The sequence below is a fragment of the Dermacentor silvarum genome, chromosome 6 (genome assembly GCF_013339745.2).
Source record: "Dermacentor silvarum isolate Dsil-2018 chromosome 6, BIME_Dsil_1.4, whole genome shotgun sequence".
Lineage (NCBI taxonomy): Eukaryota > Metazoa > Arthropoda > Arachnida > Ixodida > Ixodidae > Dermacentor > Dermacentor silvarum.
Window position 1 is genome coordinate 119,200,432 of NC_051159.1, and position 23,450 is coordinate 119,223,881.

The 23,450-nt window shown below is 46.5% G+C and overlaps 1 protein-coding gene across 1 annotated transcript in view; it reads right to left on the minus strand.

The window, feature by feature from the left end:
* Positions 1-23,450, minus strand: part of LOC119456853 (uncharacterized) — a 103,499-nt gene that overhangs the window by 23,610 nt on the left and 56,439 nt on the right. The window contains exon 4 of the mRNA XM_049669428.1: positions 6,983-7,117. Coding sequence (XP_049525385.1) covers positions 6,983-7,117 — 135 coding nt within the window. The remainder of the gene's footprint in view (positions 1-6,982; positions 7,118-23,450) is intronic.

The window sequence follows — 23,450 nt, forward strand, 5'->3', positions numbered from 1 at the left end:
TGTTGGGCTCGGCGCTGTGCTTGCGCAGCGCAAATCTGGGTTCGACGAGTACGTCGTTGCATACGCAAGCCGCACCCTCACCAAAGCAGAGACAAATTATTCCGTTACGGAGAAAGAATGTTTGGCCATAATCTGGGCACTTGGTAAATTTCGACCCTACCTCTATGGCCGCCCCTTTGACGTAATTACAGACCACCATGCACTTTGTTGGCTGTCCACATTGAAGGACCCCTCAGGTCGATTAGCTCGCTGGGCTTTGCGGTTGCAAGATTTCGACGTGCGTGTTGTCTACAGGTCTGGCCGCCGCCACACCGACGCCGACGCGCTTTCCCGTTCGCCCGTGTCAACCGTAAGCGATGCCTGCCTCTCTGCCGTTGACCACGTACTTTCGTTCCCAGTAGGCTGCGACATGGCTTCGGAGCAACGCAAGGATGCCTGGATTAGTGGTCTTATCCGCTTCCTTTCTAACCCGTCGACTGTTCCTCCACCTTCTCGAGCTTTGCGCCGTCAAGCTTCGCACTTCGAAATGCGGGATGGACTTCTCTATCGCCGGAATTACGTCTCCGACGTCCGCAGGTGGTTGCTCGTCATACCGCGACATCTTCGTGGTGAAATATGTTCTGCCTTCCACACTGACCCGCAGTGTGCACACGCGGGTGTCTTCAAGACGTACACCCGGCTTCGCTCCAGGTTTTATTGGCGTGGCATGTACACCTTTGTGTGCAAGTACATTCGGTCGTGCCCTCAGTGCCAACGCCGCAAAGTTCCTTCTCAGCATGTCTCAGGTCCACTACAGCCAATCCCGTGTCCTGCCAGGCCCTTCGATCGCATTGGGATTGACCTGTATGGACCCCTTCCGAGCACGTCTTCCGGAAACCGCTGGATAGTCGTCGCCATCGACCACTTGACGCGATACGCAGAAACAGCCACTCTGCCTGCTGCCACAGCCCGTGATATCGCATCCTTCCTACTGAAAAACTTTATTCTCCGTCACGGTGCACCTCGCGAACTTTTGAGCGATAGAGGACGTGTGTTCCTCTCCGAAGTCGTAAACGCGCTCCTTACTGAATGTCGCATCGTTCATCGCACCATCACCGCCTACCATCCTCAAACTAACGGTCTGACGGAAAGATTTAACCGCACCCTTGGCGACATGCTCTCCAAATACGTCGCCTCTGATCACACTGATTGGGACCTCATTCTGCCATTCATCACGTTCGCCTACAATACTGCACCACAGGCGACCACAAACTTTTCCCCATTCTTCCTCTTGTACGGCCGCGAACCTTCGACTACTCTCGACACCATTCTTCCGTACAGACCCGATTCATCCGAATGTACACCCATCTCTGAAGTTGCCCGCCGCGCCGAGGAATGCCGTCAACTCGCCCGTTCCTTTACAGCCGTCGACCAATGGCAACAAAAATCTCGACGTGACGATGATCACACGCATTGTCACTTTCTTCCGGACTCCCTTGTGTGGCTTTGGGTTCCTGCCGTTCCTGCTGGCCTCTCATCCAAGCATGTATCAAAATATCAAGGACCCTACTGTGTTGTAGCGCAGACATCGCCTGTGAACTATATTGTCGAGCCTGTCACGCCACCTACGGACCAACGCTGTCGTGGTCGTGAAACCGTCCACGTACAACGCCTGAAGCCGTATTACAACCCCTTGATTCTATGTTCACCATGAGTCGCCAGGATGGCTCCTTTTCCGATGGGGGGTGATTGTAGTGAAGACGAATGCCCGGCGCTGCAGCCACATCGCCAGTCATCCGGGAAGCGCGAGCTCGAGATTGCCTGAGCCGCTCTGGTTGAGACACGCTGCCAACGCTGCCCGCTGCTCTCTTGTACTGTGTTCACATTAGAGTCCATATAATTGCTATAGAAATAAAACAGACCCGAAACAAAGGTGCATGCAACCCCTCTCCCACAAATAAATTTTATTGCAATAGCAATTATATGGACACTCCAAGCGGATTTCTGCCGTCGCCGTCGCCGTCGTCGTCACCGTGAGGTTCCGTATATAAGTCCAAGGGCGATTAAATCGTCGCCGCGCGCCGTATGTGCACTTGAAAGCGCGCGAGGGACGCGCGATTTCACGGAGAGCGAACGCACGGCGGAGAGCAAACACGACCATCGCGCGAAAGGCCGTGGGGTAATGGGATGGAAGGAGGGCGACGGTGTGCTGCGGCACCAACGGCGTAAGGGGAACTGGCGACTGAGTCTCGCACGCGAAAGGAGGAAAGTGGGAAGGCAACGCGAGAGGGAGGGGTTGCGCCTTGTAGTCTGCCCGCAACTGCGCACTTGTACTTTGAGCGGCTGCGGCCTGTCGCCCGCGCCGTGTCTTGAAAGCAATCTGCAGATGACTCATAGCTTTGTATGCGCTGTGCTTTCGCCGCTCAGTTTCGGTTGAAGTGATAGACCCCAGGAACCTTCACTCACTGCTGCCACTGCGCTTGCTCACGCCAGCGTTTTGACAGCGGTTGTCTGCGGTCGTCGAGTGGGATCGTCGAGTGTTTCCTTGCGCGAGCTGACACCATGCTTGTTAATTCAGCTAGTAAGCGGATGTGTCCAAGTTTATACAGCCGATAATACTACTATCATTACTTCGTATAGCTCTCTACTAATTTGCTATCGCAATTTATGCTTCGCCTTTCGGGCGAAACAGCGACTTCCTTTTTTTGTAACTAAAGAGTAGAATGTCCCACATGCAGTTGGGTGCCTCGTGGCAATAGCGGGAAACAATGAGAAAACGTTAAGGAAGAGTGCATAAAACGCGAGCAAGGATTGTACAGTAGCCTTGTTCTGACTACATACTATAGATATAACGTGTCTATCTTGAATATGCGGTGCTACGCTTTAGTTCTACAGACTAAGGTGTCAAATGGTAATTAATAAAAGTAAAATGTCTAACAATAAATTTAGGCATTTTTTGCATGTGTTAGCAATCTGTTACTTGAAAGGTATCTATGAAGGACGAAGCCCTAAACAGAAGAGCCTCTCTGTGAACAGCAGCCAGGCTCAGCCTGCCCATTGTACAACTGCAAGGTGACCCACGGATTTCGACTTTCGACGGCCATAATAGAGTTTTCTAAGCCTGCCTTAGCATCGATTATTTGCTTGCTCAGATCAATACCAAGACACAAATCGTGGCAATACAAACAAATGTTTTGACATTCGTTCACTTTTCATAATAGAGCAGGGCATGCGGACCTCCGTAGCGTTTTTAAGGGCACAAAGCCCAGCGTCGTACCGTGCGTAAGGTAGGTGGAGGCTGTGCAACAAGTAAAAAAAGTCAAGGCAAGCGATGTCTCTCAATGTTCACAGAGCTGACGTTCTGTTGTTCCAAGAAATCGCTTCCATTGACACGTGTTGTTACATAGAGTAAAGATAGGAACGCATATTGATTCAAGGTATTTTTTTAATAGCGAAGCTAGTGACATGCAGAATTTGAAATCATGTTTTCTTTGTTGTCGATGAATGCCTGTGTTCCGCCACAGCAAGTTGTTGATTTTACATTCTTCACTTCAAGAAATTTAAAACAGCAGGTTTAAATTTGCGCAATCGGGAGAGCGTAAAATAGCACCCCCAAGGTCTACCCAAGGTTCTGCTGCTATTTCGTGCCGCTGCGCGTTTTATCCTTTTAACATTTCGCTGGTTGTTATGTGCCAAGTTTATCACTCTATATTCTTTTTCCGGATTATATTTGTAGCAACAAATCTTGAATTTCTCTTATACTTATATACGCTGTAAGTCTCTGTAAAATATGCACATATCGACACTGATTGTGCCAATAATTCTCGTAATGTTTTTCAACATCATGTAAAGCAGAATGTGAATTGAAAATAGATCTTGTTCTCATTTTGAATATATATTCGTGTACGGAAGTCAGCGCCGGCCATTCTAACCCCGCTTCCATTTTTACTTCAACCACGCGTTTTATCCAGTGCGCTATACATTTCACATGACGCGTGTTCGCTGAGTTGAGGGCGGGGTGCACCTCTTGCCTGCTTTAACAGTTTGTTGCAAAAGTGCGCTCGCAACACACCTTTTGCAAGAAGACAAATTCCCTGTCAAGGCACACAGATGCCTGCAGCGATCGATTAAGTGGATTGAGCATCACATGGCAACCCATGAGCTATGTGAGCGATGTCGTAGTCTAGTGCCTGGGGTTACGATTCGACATCTTTAGGTTCTTTCTAAATTCTTGCAATAGTCGCTCGAAGGCAGTTTGTGCGCTCCGCCTCCATCTGAATCTGGTCGCCATATCTCAAGATTGAATCCGCTGCTTGACAATTATAGGCAGATTGAACTGAGCCAACGTGTCACGTAGACTGATGCGTTGGTTATTCCTTTAGCAATGGCACTGCTTCACCAATGGTAGGTGTTTCAGTTTTAGCGAGGTACAACGGAGCGTAGTATCAGCAGCATGAGTCCCTCTTGCTCTGTCCCTCCACAAAGTGCAAGAACAAGCTAGTTAAGATGCCTATTGCTCGGTGCTTGGTGTGCCCTTTGAAGGAAAACGAGTAGTGAGTACTTGAACTACATGTATTATCTCCAAATCATCGCTGTTAAGCATGGGGTAGTCAAAAGCACACAAACGCTCTCATTAGGTAATCGCTCGACAGATTTGAATAACATTGTTCTCAGTTAGCAGAGAAAGATATATTGTGCAGAATGCTCGACGCATAACTTTTGTTGAGAATAAGAATTGTTTACGACAGTTTCTAAGCATTGTCCGATATTCACACTAAAAGACGACGTTCATTACTGTGTAACACTGTACAAAACAGAATCATCATTTTACACTGTTTCTTAGCTGAGGTACTGGTCATAGTGTACAAGAAGTTAGCATACACATACATTGACAGGAGGGAAATAACATGGCACATTTCTGTACCACCAACCAAATCTTTATTTACGTTGGACTGAGGACGAGAACGCACAAGAAAAGTGCGTCATATATCTACATTTGCTGTCGTAGTATCAGCAGCATGAGTCCCTTTTGCTCTGTCCCTCCACAAAGTGCAAGAACAAGCTAGTTAAGATGCCTGTTGCTCGGTGCTTGGTGTGCCCTTTGAAGGAAAACGAGTAGTGAATACTTGAACTACATGTATTATCTCCAAATCATCGCTGTTTCGGGTTATATTTGTAGCAACAAATTTTGAATTTCTCTTACAGTTATATACGCTTTAAGATATTTCTTTAAAATATGCACATATCGACCCTGATTGTGTGTCAGGATAACAGGCGGAGCACTGACATAATATTCACCAATTTATTCGATAGTGAACGCTTCATTTTAATATTTATCGTGCCACTTTACATAGGTGTTTACAAATGATACCTGTAATATTAAATTGGGGGCTGCTTACAGATTGTTTGCACTAATATGGCAGGGAAGAACCGCATCTTCACACAGAAACTGGACCTACGCGAGCGCAGATACATGACGCATTTCTTGGTTTGTTTTCATTATCAGTCCTCATATATAACTTTTGGAGGTAATTAAAGGTTTAATTGGCAGTTCGACAATGCGTCGTCTTCCCTCCGTGCTGTCAAAATTAGTGCTTGCTGATTTCGCAAAAGACGTATTACAGTGCAACTGATTCATTTGTTTGCTAGACTTCTGTCAGCGTCCTAATCACCAATTACTCATTTACGTACTCTATATACTCATATAGCATTTCTTTGTACGTCATTTTTGTCCCCCTTATGTATGTAATAGTTGCAGTTCAGAGAATTGCGCTATCGACTGTCTTGTGCATCCGCGTTTATGTGTTTTTTGCGGAATAGCAAACATGTAAGCTTGGCATTTGATTTGCATATGCGAGAATTGTTAGGGTTATTTTACAGCGTAAGCTGTTATGGGCTGATTCCAATAGCCGTTTCGGTTCGCGATGGTGTCCGCCGACGGCGTCGGTGACCATAACCGTTATCGCCAGCAATGCGAAAAAAAATTACCCGGTTCCCGCCGGGATCGAACCTGGGCCCGCAGCGCGGGAGTAAGATACTCTACCACTTAGCCACGCAAACGCTTGCTGTGAGTTCGCAGAAGAATGACCTATAAACGCGCCCTAGGCAGGCGCGCAGGCGCAGACGACGAAATGCGATTCAGACGAGGCGAGAAATCAACGCGATCCCGAGCCTCCGCCAGTATGGTGGCGCTATCTATTTAGGGCACGTGCAAACGCAGTGTGCACGACATGTAGGTTGCATATAGCAGTTACATGCTGCATGTAACTGGACCTGCTTAACACAAGGAGGCTAGGTGACTATTGGTCACCAGCCCGTTTTGAAGATTCGAATAAACAATAATCATCATCATCAACAACAACCACAACCTACCATGCCACGGGTCAATGGATGTGAGATATGCGCCACGTATTCGGGATACCTCTTCGGTACACGTTATGACATCTCCTCGCAACGTACCAACCGCTGCTGAAGAAGCGAATCGTAGAGCTACGTGCGCGGCTACAACCAGACATCATCGAGCTCAGCAGACTGCTGTGCAGAAAGCATTACAAGCCGCAGCTCGCCGTCGACGCCGGGTGGACAGTTCAGATTGTTCTCGTCAAAACGAGGCGAAGAGACTGCCGCGAAGACCCTGTTGTGCGTGGTGCCGAAATTGGAGCTACTATTGAGCCGCTCCCACAGCTTACGCTGTGACTGTGCTGCGTGTGCCATGCAGGCCTGTGACTTTTTTTTTTAGATCTCTTGTGGTTCATAACCTACATCAAATATTGGCTCCCAAGAAACAGTTCATAGATACCTAGCATATTCTACTCAATATATCATATTGAAATTTGTTTAGTGGTTCTCGTGCACAACCACTTCTTCATTCAATAAATTTGGTAGCATCTCTTTAGGTAAAAATTCCTTTCAACACCAACTTGAGGTGCTTGCTCACAACCACGCATGCATCTATCTCTTCCGGTTAAATACGCGAACGCTTAGGTGAATGCTCACTACTCACTTGGCGTGCACTTTTTGGATTCAGTGTCGGGTTCATGACCATCAATGCAGCGGCACTTGTTGCTCTGACAGGACGAGTGGGCCACGTAGTAGACGCACACCTCGTGATATGCGCAGTGGCTGCCCAGAGAAGAAGCTTTGCAAGAAAAAAAAGAAACACAAAATTACGTCAGTTTGAACCTTGTGCTAATGCCATTCTCATTACGTCCCGACACAAATACGAGTGAAGCAGAAGCAGAAAAAGGTAGCACGGTTGAAACAACTCAACTAATAAGATTCATTTGCAGAAGCAAATACATTTGGGTTGCGTGAATAATGACTTGATCAGAAAAACAATTGCGCAATGAACCGTACGTGAGGAAGAAACAGACAAACGGCGATAACAACCGAATGTTTCCTCTTCCAAGCAGCATAAGGGTGTATCCGCTCAACAGGAAAAAAAAAAAAAAAACAGAAAGAAAGAAGACAGCATGCAAGTGATAACTACCCGCCGTGGTTGCTTAGTAGCTATGGCGTTCTGCTGAGCAGCAGGTAATGGGACCAAATCCCGGCCACGGCGGCCGCATCTCCATGGGGGTGAAATACGAAACCACCCTTGTGCTTAGATTTAGGAGCACGTTGTAGAACCCCAGGTGGTCCAAATTATTCCGGAGTCCCCCACAACGGCGTGCCTCAGAGCGTTGTTTTGCCACGTAACACCCCAAATTTAGATACGTAACTTAAAGTGATAACTTTTATAGGAATGATATCTCCTTTGGAAGAAGTGAAATAAATGCACAGCTTGCCGCATGCACCGCTGCTTTTCTGGATGTGGAAGGCTTTTGAGACCAGTCAGGTGCACTAATCATGATAATTTGCGCTTTATTTGATTTCTAGGCTGCAGAAACGGGTCGGTTAGTGTCTGCAAGATATAGCGCGTAATGTGTTTTTGAACTACTATGTAAGAGAACACTATTGTGCCAAGTGAACACGTATTTCGACTAACAATTCGCAGATAATCTGCCTATTGTACACCTAAATCATGCAGAGAAATATGCTTTGTACCTAACAAGCTCCACGTGTGCTGATTGTGCAGTGAAGATGTATGCAAGTACCATTCATTTTCTCTTCAACAAAAGGTGTCGAGCAGCTTAATTTGTAGGTTCAACAGAACTTAACGTTTATAATTTACAACTTTCGTTTGTGTGCCTCCATCACGTGGATTTTCACTGAATACATTTTTTAATGTGTGCCCTGTCTCTGGTTATGGATTAATGTAACCCTGGAATATAAATGTAAACTATGCATGCATTACGCGTGTCCTTGCTTCAGTTAGGATGTCGCGAGTGTAAGTGCATGATATACTTTAACCGAAAAGCCCGATATTGGTCTCTTTGTGGCAAAACACCATTAATTTTCTTGCTGCCAAAGCTATTTGAGTATTACGCCGATGGAATTCTGCCGCGTCTAGTGAGGGCCTCCATTGATTATATAAGTACTGTGAAAGCGTACTGCTTCATCGCCTCTTTCACACCCCATGCCGTCAGAACGCTTGGAAACAACAACGAAAACCGCAGTTTACTGACGAATGCTGCTTTGTTCGAGCAAGTATTTCGACACAGTAAGTACACAGCAAATCATTGCGCGTCAGGATTTCAGCACCACTTAAACTCTCTGGGTAGCTAAAATGAATAGCTTCTGTGATCGTCAGAGACCTTAGACTGGGCAAATGTGCTTATTGAGATTGCCGGCGTAGGAGCATACGTTATAGCGACTCCGTTATAAAGATCAGTACGCCAACAACGTCAAGCGGATCGAATGAAGATTTGACGCGAACCATTCATATAGGTGTCACCTTCGTCCTGAAAGTGCGCAGCTTACTGACCGGGTGTTTATAAAAATGGGACAAAGCTACTCTGAAATACCGGAGCATACATAATTGCCTGTGCAATTTATGTATACCAACGCTGAGAAAGCTAGTTTGCTTAGTAATATGGGTTGGTGGGGTGAGTTGGTACACTTTTTCAGGGTAGAAACGAACCGAATATTTGACCGGGCAGAACGCAAGACATGTGCAAGAACAACGTGTTCTGTGTCCTGCCTCGTTCCCGTCAAATTTGCTGCTCGTTGATACCCTCTGAATTTTATGTTAATGTTTGGACTCGAACATATAGGCTGAAGGCATATTTTTGCAAGTGGAGCAATATTCTGAGTTCGCCATTAGAGAATCCGAGCAGGGCGGCATTGACCTAGACTCGCGGCTGTGAGAATTCCTCACTGTGTTCTTAAAGCTGCGCGGCGGCTAGAAGTCCATCGAGGACAGTTTCCTATTGTCGTAATAGAATTTGCAGGAATGCCCTAAGCGCGTCCTGCAGCATCTAAATTTTTTCCACTCCAGTCCAGTCGATTTCTTGCAGTTGTATTCTACGAACAAAATTTGTACGGATAGAGGTCATGATCCTTCGACACCTCAACAGATTCAGAGACTCATGTAACAATGGCAAGAATTTTTTGTATTCTCGGATACGTTTGACAGCGTTGTAGTTTAATATTAAAAGAGACAACTCTTCATCACCGTCAAACCTTTTATAGAGCGTGGTATTCTTCTAGTAGCACATGTGCCGTGTTAATAAGCTCACAAGATGGCTCACACTTGTCGAAAGCAGATACCATTCGGGCTACCTCTTAGAACAGGCGCCAGTCCTCGACTTCGCCAGCTCCTAAACGTGCAGTTGCAACAGAAAGGTACTCCCCGTAGCACATTACATTGGCACTACACGCCTTGTAGGTGCCTTGCGAGCCCTGGTAAACACCTGGTCAGATGCCTGGTGAGTGCTGGCAACCATCTGGTGAGACACGCCTGGCCAGAAGCCTAGTAAGCGCCTGGTACGGGACACGCCTAGTAAGCGGGCCAACGGAAGTGGCTTGCACACGTGCACCATACTAAACTCCAGACGAGATCCCTTAATAGATAGATAAATTGTGAACCACCTTCTGCGCGTCAGGCGACGCTGGTTGTTTGGCCGCCATTGTACCGGATATACAAGGGCAGGCCCTACTAGCCGGTCACTAGCTGCACCATGTGCTTTTAGGTTTTGAGCTTTCTCTTTAGCGTCTATTCACTGAAATCGGACATGCCAACTTACAGGAGCGTACCCTTATCCAAGCAATGACAATGTGTGCAGTTCCGTCTGATAGGTGCTTAGGTGCGCGAAATTAATTACGACGTTCAGTGCTCAAATTAAACTGCGAACTCGGCCGATTCATTGAAATGCCAACAATGCGCCCATATTTCACACTAATTGTACATTAGGTGCCACGGCTTTGATTCACCGGCCACACAGTGTATTTCATTTAAATGTACACAACCCACACATGGCTAGTAATCTGTTTTTAACACTAATGAGCTACAGCACCATCATGATTGAGCTGCCTAGTTCACTTGAAGCCATTTAGGCGACAGCAATCACGTTTCTTGAGCCAATGATGATATTTTATTTCTTTATTTATTTATTTCGTACTGCCAGCCGGATTACCAGGCCCTAGGCAGGAACGGGTATTACAAAAACTGTCGCAGTTTCACCCGAAAGGTGAAGCATTAATTGCAATAACAAATTAGTAGAGAGCTATACGCAGTAAGGATAGTAGTTTTATCATCTATATAAACTTGCACACATTCGCTAACGAACTGAATTAACAAGCATGATGTCAGGTCGCACAAGCGAACATCAATAGATCACACTCGATGACTGCACACAACCGCTGTGAAAACGCTGGCGTGAGCGAGTGCGCCAGCAGCAGCGAGCGAAAGTTCGTGCGGTCTATCGCTTCAACGGAAACTGAGCGTCGAAAGCACAGCGCATACAAAGGTAGGAGCAGTGTTGCAGATCGCTTTCGAGATACGATGCGCGCGAGCGCCCGCCGCCACGCAAAGTACAAGTTCCTTGCAGAGCACAAGCCGAACGCCCTCCCTCTCACGCTGCCTTCCCGCTTTCCTCCTTTCGCCTGCAAGATTCCAGTTCCCCTTGCGCACGGTCGCAAGACGGGCATTTGGTGCCGCAGCAAAACGTCGCCTCCCCTCCCTCCCTCCCATCCCCCCCACGGCCTTTCGCGCCACGGAAGACGTCGCGTTTGCTCTCCGCCGTGCGCTCGTTCCCCGTGAAAGCGCGCGTCACTCGCGTGCTTTCACGCGCACATATAGCCTACATGCAACGCTGTTTTAGGGTGGTGACAACACCAAAATTTTGACCGCTATTAACCGCCAAAGTTGGTGGGTAGCCATTTAGGTCCCCAGTTTTTCCCTTTTTTGTCACGCTCATGATATACTCATGTTAGCACGCGATCTTTTAAATTTCTTTTTTTAATTTTGCGCCAATGCGCACAAGAAACTTGCACACATTTTTGATATACTAGTTGCCTTTTCCTTTTATTATAACACTTCAAACTTACTTTTCTATTGCATGTCGTGCGACACATATAAAGCAACAAGTTATAAGGCACGATGCCATGCTCGTGGTAATATTATCTCACGCCAAGAATGTGAACTGCATAAATCAGTGTCGTTGCCTTCTAGTTGTACATAATATATAAAGTGTGATTTTCGAAGTGTGCTGTATTTAAGACAATCCTTACTAGTCTGTTTAACTGAAACGTAGACGCGCCGTGTACAGCACTCAGACACACCATTTGTCTATGGCTGTTGAGGCCAAAGCTTATTAAAAGAAGTTAATTTCACGTCACCAAGGGTTGCAGGAAATGCGGTCTGTCGGCTGGTCCCTCACCATTTTGTGCCCCAGATTTAACCCGCCCATTTAGCTGGCGGTGGCAAGTGCCCTAAAACAGCATTGCATGTAGGCTCCCTACGCACATAAAGCAGACAGCACGCGGCGACAATATTATTGCGATAGCAATTATATGGACACTGCAAAGCGGATTTCTGTCGTCGGCGTTGCCGTCGCCGTGAGGTTCCGTTTGACGTCAACGGCGATGAAATCGTCGTCAAGCTCCGGATGCTGTATGTGCGAGTGAAAGGGCGCGAGGGACGCGCGCTTTCACGGGGAGCGAACGCGCGTCGGAGAGCAAACGCGCGTCCTGCGTCGTGCGCCCTGAAGAGCTGCAGAATTAAGCGTCTCTTTCCTCCTTTACAATCACCATATATAGAGAGCAAACGCAACTTCTTCCATCGCGCGAAAGCCCGTGGGGGGACGGGAGGGAGGGAGGGGAGGCGACGTTAAGCTGCGGCACCAAATGCTTATTTATATAAAATCGTTGCGAGGCGAGAAGATGGGTAAAATTTCCGACGCTGCTCGACGAGTGTCCCATTCTGATCTCGTCGAAAACCTCCGAGCCGCCCCCAGAGGCACCGGCAACAGTCACCCACGCCGCGCGCGTTCGGTGCGAACGCGGGAAACACGCCGACGGCGTCGACAACAGTTCTGCGCGTTGCTGGTGCTGCTGCATGTCCAAGTTTATACAGCTGATAAAACTACTATCCTTACTCCGTATAGTTGCTATCGCAATTGATGCTTCGCATTTCGGGTGAAACTTCGACAATTTTTATCACCCTTGGACTTTATACGGAACCTCACTGTGACGGGGACGCCGATGCCGATGGCAGAAATCCGCTTGGAGTGTCCATATAATTGTTATCGCAATAAAATATGTAACGGGTACTGCAAAGGTAGAAAAATAGTGGGTATACAATAAAAAATATGTGGGAGAATAACACTATTTTAAAATTGAGAGAAAGATGTATCTCAAAAAAGAAGGTAGCAGATAGCAAGTAGAAATAACAAAATTCAAAAGGCCAAGCGGAAACAATGACACGGTAGAAAGCATCATGGCATGTATAAGCCCAACGGCCAATAGAAAACAGTGCATCACAAAGGAGCGCTAAAAGCACAGAGCACGAAGAGCGTATTAGGTGATGTACAAATACATGTCTGTAATATTTATTAATATCGTACACGATCTAGTATGTAGCAGATATTCTGGGAAACAGTTAAGCTCATAACTATGCGAGTGCGTGTACGAATGAAGATGAGGTTGAACTATCAAGTACAGTAGGGTTCCGCGAGCGGCCAAAATGAGTCCGACTCAATCCTCCTTTGGTAGAATTTCACATCTGAGTTTTAATAGAACAAATAAAATCACCGCGTACGCAATTCGGTAGTATTCTTGAGGAGGATTCGTTAATCACACCACGCACCAACACAAATGACGCCGTGGATACGCAAACCTGTGCGGAAAAAAAGTCGGGAGGGGGAGGGGGGTTCAGCCGGACTCTGGGTAGCAAGTGTCGTTCCCCAGTGCCTGAACGTTTGGTAACCCCTGCTCTTGGAAACTTTCGCTCTTCCGTGTGGTAGACATTAGAGCACTGCACGGGCTCGGGCTTACCCGAAAGCCTGGGCCCGGCCCGTGGGCCAGGCCGGGCCGGGCCGGGTAGAGCAGTTTTTTTACGGGCTCGGGCGGGCTCGGGCACGGCGTGGGCTTTTTGACCCAGGCCCGGGCCGGGCTCGGGCTTTCTGCGAGTTATTCTCGGGCTTCTGAACTCTGAAAAACATGTATTTTTCGGTCTCGGGCCGGGTTCTGGCCGGTTTCGAGCCGGGCTCGGGCCGGCCTCGGGCTTAAGGTAAAGGGGTGGCGGGCCGGGCCGGGCGGGTAACGTAGATTATTTCCGGGCCCGGGCCGGGCCCGGGTCACGCCATAAAAGTTTTGATCGGGCTCGGGCGGGCCGCCCAATGTAAAAACGTGCCCGGGCCAAGCCCGGGCCACAAAAATCGGCCCGTGCAGTGCTCTAGTAGACATTATTGCGATGCATAATGAAAGAGCTGCAAAGAGCTTTTAGCAACCGGCATATCGAAGCTGACTTCATCGGGTTTGATTTATTTTCTTTCAGAGCCGAAGCATTACAGCGAGGAATGGATGATATGTGAAGAAAGAACAACACATTTTAGCTGCGTGTTAGGGTCACAACAAATTGGGAACAAGGGCTTTCATAATTTAGTTGCCATCGACTTTGAAAACGATGGCAGCGGGAGCATGGTTCCAGTCGGTTCTTATTGTGGGAACTAAAGAATTGAAATGGAGTTTAATAGGGCAACCTGGCACGTCAGCGTTGAACTGAAAATTGTTTACAGAAGTGAAGTCTATTCTTCTTTTCAGGGAAAAGAGGGGACCGGGACAATAGGCAGTAAGGCGTGACGAGGCCCCGGGACCCATACAGTTGGCAGTAATAAAAAAAATGTACATTGAAGGTGCCACAAATATGTGAAAAACAATGCTACAATGCGCACAGTGAAACTTATTTAGGGAAAAAGACAAGCATGTGCAAAGTAATACTCAAGCATACAAATTCATACACGTACAAATACAATGCATACATGACTGGTGAATTAGGACACGAAATATGCGACTACAGTACTTGTCCGCAACAAAGATAGATAGAGAAAAACATGTATATAAGCAAACGGTGGATTACATTTTTTTTACATTTGAATTTGGCCTTCAATCAAAGGTCGTTTCGTGTTTTTATTGAACACATTTTCAGATAAAAAGAAATCATCAGTGAAGGGAAACTTGTTGAGGTCTTTGGGTACTTGAAAATTTAGCTTTTATCTACCATAATTCGTGCGCGTTCGCGGAACTCGTAGCTTTACCTCACGAAGGTTGTAATTTATAATCCTGTCAGCAACAGAGTACAAACGGTTTCGATGAATGTATTGCAAGAGCCGTGAGAAATGTACAGTGGTGGTAACAAAAGAGAGTCGCTTAAAGTTGAATTGCAATGGTAGATATTATTAAATACAGAGATCTTACGTCGAAGTGATGCTCTATAAAAATCAAGACTGGATTTTGTTGAAGTGACGCTCACTCTGCGTGAGTAGTTGAGTAAACATGCGCTACGCAGTTTTGAATGGCTTCTAAGGCAGGAATTATTGAACTTGTTTGAGGATCCCAAAAGGACGATGTATAATAAAGTTTAGACCTTGCTAAAATTAAAAATAAATTAGTGTTTAAAGTTGGTGGGAGGTATATTAAAATTACGCTTTCTCTAAACAAGAGTATTGTTAGCATTACTTGTTCAGTGGTCAAAATGAGTTCGCCAGGAAAGGCTGTGGTAAATAGGTTAAGGTGCCTACAAGTAGAAACCTGGCTAGTGGAACAGTATTAAGATATTAGGTGTGTGGTGCGTCATGAGAAGTTCGACAAGGCACTCTCATTGTATTGTATTTAGCAACATTAGGTTTCATTAATCAAGTCACCCGCTATGCATACACGTTACTTAGGTCTGACTGAAATGCTTTTTGAATGAAGCTAGAGTCTGTGAAAGTATAGCACGTGCTGTCAAGGTGAAGAGACAGCTCCGGATCGCACGTGATACCGCGTGTTCTTCATTTACTACTAGTACACACATAGTGTCAGCAATCTGGCCTACAGTCCAAATTGTTGCCACGCTACCTGCCACGAACACTGCCAGCGCCTAAACGTATTTGTCTTAGAAAATGAAGGGAAACAGCCAGTTTTCGTTCTGCAGCAGCGTCTTTTCACTATCACCGCTGCTTACAGCTGGTCGTTTGAACGCATAAATGGCGAGCGTACCATTTTCGATGATGTATTGCACACATATGTGGCCACACAGCAACGTTTCTTTTTGGAGCTTTTTTGTTGCTTTTCACGACCGTTACGCTCAGGCATCGTATTTGGTACATCTGGAACCTCCCAGTGCTCAACTATGACTGCATACTGAAGGCACTACCCCATAATCAAGACACTACTATTTCACCAATACATTCCAGACGCTATAGGTTTCTCTCATTGTTGGACCTTATTTATTTGGAGGGAAGATTTCAAAGTAGAATATTTATCGACCGGTTTTAAAAAATCAGTCACGACTTTCTAGAACTTTCGACAATAAATTATATTATCGATCGTCCAAGCACAAGTATAACATCTCCATTACGTTCACTTCTATTACATCACGCAATGCTTCAACCGAGTCGTGGAAACAAGAGAACTATTTAATAAATAGTAACTAATGTTTATTCCAACATTCATTCTGCAGTTCTTCAATCCTTTTTGTCTTACAGAGTCTATGTAAAAGTAAAAATAATAAACAGAATCTATGTAAAAGGAAATATTACGTTGTGAAAATGCTGTATAAATTTAAAAAAGTTACATTAGATGCACCGAACGCTTATCAGATATACGTTATTGAATAGATATTGCCGAATTCATTAAAATATAAATTCCATATTGCGCTATCTTGTAGCATTACCTGAATTTGAATACAAGGCCGACGACGTCCAGGGGAACGTCCAAACAGTTCGGATGATTTGAAAGCACCTCAAGTTGCCAAAAGCCCATCCCCGATGACAAAAGCTTCGGTTGGTTGAAACACGGCTTGCCTAGACGGGACGAAACATTTTCTACCTTTGGGGCAATAAGTCTCCGGGAAGGGTTCACAAGCGCATATTTTATTCTGATGGCCATTCCATGCTGCAAAGTGAGCGTGAGTCTAAAGGATCAATGCGAATAATACAAAGAAAGAATGCAGCCGCAACGATTGTGGTCGAGGGTATTTTTGGACCGAAGTTAGCAGTGAAGGACGGCCGTTGGGATTTGGCAACAGGTCATCTCGTAGACTAGCAGCAGACTTTATTACATTTTCAGTTGCGAAGATGGATGGTCACGTTGCTTCTCTCATGTATCGTCTGCTGGTTTCCTACTGAAGCAGCTAACTTTAGTAAGCCACAGGCAAGAAAGTATCTGAGAAGAGTTATAAAAGTACGGCAGCAAATTATATATTCTACACTGTTTATCATCGCAGAAAATTACGTTCAGGTTAAGTCTATGCTTTTTATACACCGCTAAAACATGGTAAAGAATGTCACGCTAAAAGAGGCGCCATGTCTAACCTGTCGCAAGTCGCAAGTCTGGTCTTAACACTGAACTGTACAATGCCGCCGAGATAGCCATTGGTGATACCTCAATTAGAGTTCACCTGCATACAATGTAGTTGTCTTGCATCATACGGATGATGAGTGAAATATCACATTCTTTGTGCTTGCGCCGGCGCCCATTGTCAGAACACCGTCTAATATACGGATGCTTGTTTCACATGCTGCTTTTCACCGACGCGTTTATCCCTTATCTTTCATAGCAATAAATTTTTCAGTTGCTTTCCTAAAGAAAACTGTGTCAAATTTCGACACCAATGCAAGCGACAGAAAAAATGTTTACACATAACATTACGTAGCGAACGTGTACTTGCCCATAGTTCGGTGCTGGAAACACTGAAAAATAAGGCAAGGACAGAGTTCTTAGAAATATCTAATGCTTACAAATAATATTAAGTAGTGCTACTTGCATGTAGTTCACCGTTGGGAAAACTGTCTGTCAAGCTAAAGCAAGGACAGTGCTTTTAGGAAAGTTTTTTTTAGTCAACAAAATGATGTGTTGGTCTGAAATAAAGAGCGAGAGCAAGGCCGGGAGGTCAACCAGATGGGTGTCTGGTTTTCTACGCTACACCAGGGGTAAGTGAAAGGGGGAATATAAAGCCGAAAAGAGGGAGAGAGCGAGAGAGTACTGAGTACACGTGGGACGATCTACAGAGACACTAGAAGCGGTCTGTTAAACCGGTGCACTTCAAGTAGTGTACTATTGCCCGAATCGCTTTTTTCTGCCAGTGACGTGTGTAGCCACCGTCCAAGTATCTTTTACTCAGAGAACGGTCTCGGGTCCAGTCGGTTTAAAGTTTTCCTGAGAGAGAGGCGTTGTATGTCGTAGCGAGGACAGGTACACGACAGGTGCTCGCTGGTTTCCTCGCACCTACAGGAGTCGCACATCAGGCTCTTCGCTATTCCCATACGATATGAGTAAGCGTTCGGTGAACGCCACTCCCAGCCACAAGCGGCACAGCGAGGTTGTTTCGCCTCGGGAAAGGCTAGATGGCAGTTGTAGCCATAGCAAGGGGTCAAACTTATACAATCGACAATGGAATGCACTTGAACTCCAGAAAGCTTGTCACTTTTTGCATGCAAGCAGACGAAGTTCCCTGGCAGTGTCCATCCTCGCCAAAGGTATTGAACGCGTCGAGGTGTCTTCGTGGGCAGACCGGGCCGCCCCGTCAGCAAAATCGTTGCCGACGATGCCACCGGAAGATTATGTTGTGCCCGGTTTCCAGAGCATGGTGGTGTACTTCCCCGATGTCGGATATAATCTACCCGTAAGTTCTGTGATGTAAGGCAGAGTTATTACTGTAAAGAGCTGCCTTATAGTCACAAAATCTGACCCATTTCTGTGCCAGCTCTTCGGTTACGTAGATCACAGCTGCATCAATGGCTGCAAGTTCTGCCGACTTACTTGTAGTCATATCTGCCAATTTGAATTTAACCGTAACCTGCTTGCCTGGAGAGAGAGAGAGAGAGAAACGAGAAGGGAAAGGTAGGGAGGTTAACCAAGGACGTGCCCGGTTGGCTACCCTACGCTTGGGGAGAGGGAAAGGGGAAGAATAGATAAGGAGCGAGAATACGAAAAAAAAAACACATAAAGAGTCAGTTATTCACACAGTCAGTCGCAGAGGAAGGTCCACTGTCACAAGCGCTCATATAGTCCAGTCTCCTTCAAGAACTGAAGAAGAGCTTTTGTGGCCTTTCGCATGCAGGAATGCGTAAGCCATGGTCCCAGAATCTTTTCCTCTGACAGCACTCTGCTATCTAACATGCTGAGTTGAGTTTGAAGAATCCGTCGTTGAGCGTCAAAAGCTGGGCAATGACACAGAAGGTGCTCTAGCGTCTCATCGCAGCCGCACAAATTGCATGCCGCACTGTTAGTCATTCCTATTAGGAATGAATAGGAATTTGTAAATGCGACGCCCAACCACACGCGACACAGTAAAGTTGCTTCACCACGGGAGAGTCCAGGTGGCAGGCGAAGTCGCAATTTAGGGTCGAGAGAATGCAAGCGTGAGTTGCTGAAACCTGGTGAATTCCATCTTTGAAGTGTGATGTGGCGAGCAAGTGATTGAAGTTGCCGCGCAGCGTCCGTTCTTGAGAGTGGTATAGGCACTCGCTGATGTTTTTGATGAGCCGAGCGAGCAGCTTCATCGGCGCTGTCGTTGCCAACAATTCCGCAGTGGCTCGGCAACCACTGAAATACGATGTCGTGTCCTTTCTCAATCGCATGGTGATGAGCTTGTCTTATTTCGTACACTAGCTGTTCGTGTAACCCGTGACGTAGGGCAAACTGCAGAGTTTGTAGGGCTGCTTTCGAATCGCAGAAAATGGCCCAGCGATTTGGTGGTTGCTGGAGCACGTAATGGATTGCACCTTGAAGAGCCGCAAGTTCTGCTGCTGTCGACGTGGTGTTGTGAGAGTACTTAAATTGCAAAGAGACGGCGTCCGATGGAACCACCACTGCTCCGGTTGAACTGTTGGAATTAGTGGAACCGTCCGTGTAAATATGTATTCGGTCAAGATAAGACTCGTGTAGGCAAAGCAGGGACAACTGCTTCAGGGCTAAGGGTGACAGGTCTGATTTCTTAGCAATCCCAGGAACTGAGAGGCACACGCGAATTTGCCGGAGACACCACAATGCCGATGTTGGGCGTTTTGCAGGCTTGAAGCCAGAAGGTATCGACTCGTGTTGTCTCGTCACAATACTACAGTATGTAGCCTGTGGTCGTCGCGCTGGCAAACTGGCTAAATGGTGGGATGGTAGTCGTGAAAGGTGTCGAATGTGCGCTCTTAGCGTCTCTGCGACGATGTGGGTGGTGATCGGATGCTCCTGTGCAATGACAATCGTCGCAGCTGTCGAAGAACATCTCGGGAGGCCAAGACATGTCCGAAGTGCTTGGGCTTGTACGCTCTGTAGTGCAAGGAGATTAGTCTTGCATGTGTTCGACAAGACTGGAAGACTGTAGCGAAGAAATCCGAGAAATAGTGCCGTGTAGAGCTGTAACATAGAGCGCACGGATGGTCCCCACGATTTTCCAGCTATGAACTTAAACATATTCTCAATACAAATAAGTTTTTTCTTCATGTTGGAGACATGGGGACTCCAGGTGAGGTCTCGATCCACAATAACGCCTAAAAACCTGTGAGTTTTCTTATATGCAATTGAGTGGCCCTCGATGCGCACTGGGTAGAAATACATCGGTTTTCGTGTAAATGCCACTAGTGCACATTTTTCCGTAGATATTGTCAGACCTTGTCGGCGAAGGTATGCCACTGTCAGGGTTGCTGCTTTCTGTATTCTAGCGCGCACTTGTGGCCGTGTCACGCCGGACGCCCAGATGCAAATATCATCTGCGTAGAGCGAGACATTGGTGGTCTGTGGTAGCGTTTCGGTAAGCCCCACTAGAACGAGGTTGAAAAGAGTCGGACTCAACACTCCGCCTTGTGGGACACCACGACTGGAAATATATCTATTTGTCGGGCCATCTTCTGTAAGAACAAACACTGATCTCCTTGAGAGATAGCTCCTAATCCATCTAAAAACGTGGCCTCCAAGTTCTGCAGCCTCAAGAGCTTGGAGAATGACTTCGTGGGTTAGGTTGTCGTAGGCACCTTTTACGTCTAAGAAGAGTGCCACAGAGAGACGCTTCATAGCTTTTTGGTGCTGCACGGAGGTCACAAGATCAATGACGTTGTCTATTGAAGACCGTCCACGTCGAAAACCAGCCATAGCATCAGGGTAGATGTTATAGTATTCAAGGTACCACTCCAGACGTGTCAGCAACATCCTCTCCATGACCTTACCGATGCAACTCGCAAGTGCAATCGGTCGGTACGATGTAAGGTCCAGCGGAGACTTTCCAGGCTTCAGTAGAGGCACCAATCGGCTGCACTTCCACTCGTCGAGGACTATGCCGTCATGCCAAGACTTATTGAAGATATCCAGCAAACAGCATTGCGCTGTTGAACCCAAGTGTCTTAAGGCAGCGTAGGTCACCCCATCGGGACCGGGTGATGACGACCGCCTGCACATAGCCAAAGCCGCTTGCATTTCTGCCATAGTAAAAGGCACTTCCATACTTTGATCTCTCGCGACAGGGACATCATGTAGCGAGAGGTCCATCAGTGGAACGATGTCACCAGTAACCTTTGCACAAAAATCACCAGCGACTTCAAGCTCTGGTCGGCTTTGATGTAGAGCGAGTGCTGTGAAGGGACGACGTTGTTGTGGAAGTGATCGAAGACCCTGAAGAGTTCTCCACACGGGGGATAACGGCTTGCGAGGATCCAGGGAATCGCAGAAGCTCTTCCATCGTCGGTCCTGAAGTTTGTTCATCTCACGCTGAATTTTCTTCTGAATGCGTCGGGCTTCCCTCAAGTCATAAATAGACTTAGTACGCCTATATCGTCTCTCGGCCCGCCGGCGTATCGCACGAAGCCTCTCCAGTTCTTTGTCGAAATCTGTGCGTCTTGTCGATGGTGTATACGTCCGCGTAGAAGCCTGCAGCGCTTGTATGATAATGTCTTCAAGGGGCTCGGGATGTTCCTGTCTGCACTTGTCCTCGATCGAAAGTTGGTATGCTTGCCAGTCAGTCTGTCTTGACAGCATAGGCGAACTAGAACTGTCAAAGCCTCTGACATTAATGTAAGTAGGCATATGGTCACTGCCATGAGTTTCAATGTCTGTGAACCATTGAACTTTAGAATGTAAACTATGAGACACTAATGTCAAGTCCAAGCAGCTACTGTAAGTCGCCCCTCGGAGATAAGACGGACTGCCATCGTTCAAAACTCTCAGTCCGTGCTCGGCAGCGAAATCAACTAGACTCGTGCCTCGTTGATTAGTCCTGAAGCTTCCCCAAAGTGGATGATGGGCGTTAAAGTCACCCATGATTATCCAAGGACCTGGAGTTTTCATGAGTATGTCGTTTAGTCTCTGACGATCAAGTCGACGTGATGGTGATAGGTAGGCGCCTATTAGTGTGAAGGAAACCTTCTTCTTTTTGACATGGAGACATACGTAATGATTGTCGTCGTGAGGCTGCACTTTTTGTTGAACATATGTGAGCTCCTTGCGAATATACACAACAACTTGACTTCGTTCAACACATGATGAAGAAACAAATGACTCGTAACCCGACAGTCGAATTGTTCTTGAAAAATGGGGTTCACAAATGATGATAATCGGGAACTTGTTCTCAAAAACATAGTGCCGAAATTCTGACATCCGTGACTGCAGACCTCTGGCATTCCATTGAAGTATGGAAGCGCACTTGACTTGTTCCCGGAAAGGTCGCAGTGGTTGTGGATGGCAAGCCATCTTGTTACTGTAGACCTGCAAGTACTGGTTCGAGGGAGTCCAGGACTTGCAGTGCGCATTTAGCGGATGGTGTTTGCATGGTATTCAGAAGGGAGCGGATAACACTCACCAGGGACCTCAGAACAGCAACGACTTGGACATCTTGGGCAACTTGATTATCTGCTGCCGAATTAGCGCTCGGCGGTAGTCGATGCTGTCGATCCTCTGAGAAGTGTGCCTGGGAAGTGTGCTTGCCTGGAACGACGAATGCGGCGGTTGAGCTGGTAGGTGAGGTCGAACCGTCGGTATATATATATATATATATATATATATATATATATATATATATGTGTGTGTGTGTGTGTGTGTGTGTGTGTGTGTGTGTGTGTGTGTGTGTGTGTGTGTGTGTGTGTGTGTGTGTGTGTGTGTGTGTGTGTGTGTGTGTGTGTGTGTGTGTGTGTGTGTGTGTGTGTGTGTGTGTGTGTGTGTGTGTGTGTGTGTGTGTGTGTGTGTGTGTGTGTGTGTGTGTGTGTGTGTGTGTGTGTGTGTGTGTGTGTCTGTGTGTGTGTGTATGCAGTGATGATATGTGTGGTGCTGCAATAGGAGCGTCACTTGCTTCAGGGCCGGCGACGGATGATTGGCCTTCTTTGCAATTCCGGGAATAGTATGAATGGAACGAACGAATAAAGGGAACGAACGAATGAATGAATGAATGAATGAATGAATGAATGATGAATGAATGAATGAATGAATGAATGAATTTGGCTCGGGGATCATGTAGAGATGGTGAAAGCACGTGCTTCCTGCTAGTCTGTTCTTTTATGCGGGCTAAGGTGCTACGAGTGACAAAAAATAACTGATGCACATGTTGGGCATGTTACATAACATGTTGTCTTTCTAGCGTTCTTAACTTATTATTTGTGCTATATGCGCGAAGGTATAAAAATCTGAAAAAGTAATGTCGAAGTTATATATGCCTTTGCGAAAGCAATGTAAGGTCCTTAATATTTGCGTGATTCTTCGTCTATACATTTAAATGTACTGCCGAAAATACTTTCAATCAACATTGCAAAAAAAAAAAAGAACGCGAACCAAAGAAGATTTACCTCCGCTGATGCACTTGTATGTCTAGAAATATCGACGTAGTTTAAAGCTTCTACACAAACGACGACTCAAAGAGAAAAAAAAAATAAATTCATGGCGCGGCCATGCTAGCTTATGTTTCCGCTACCGTC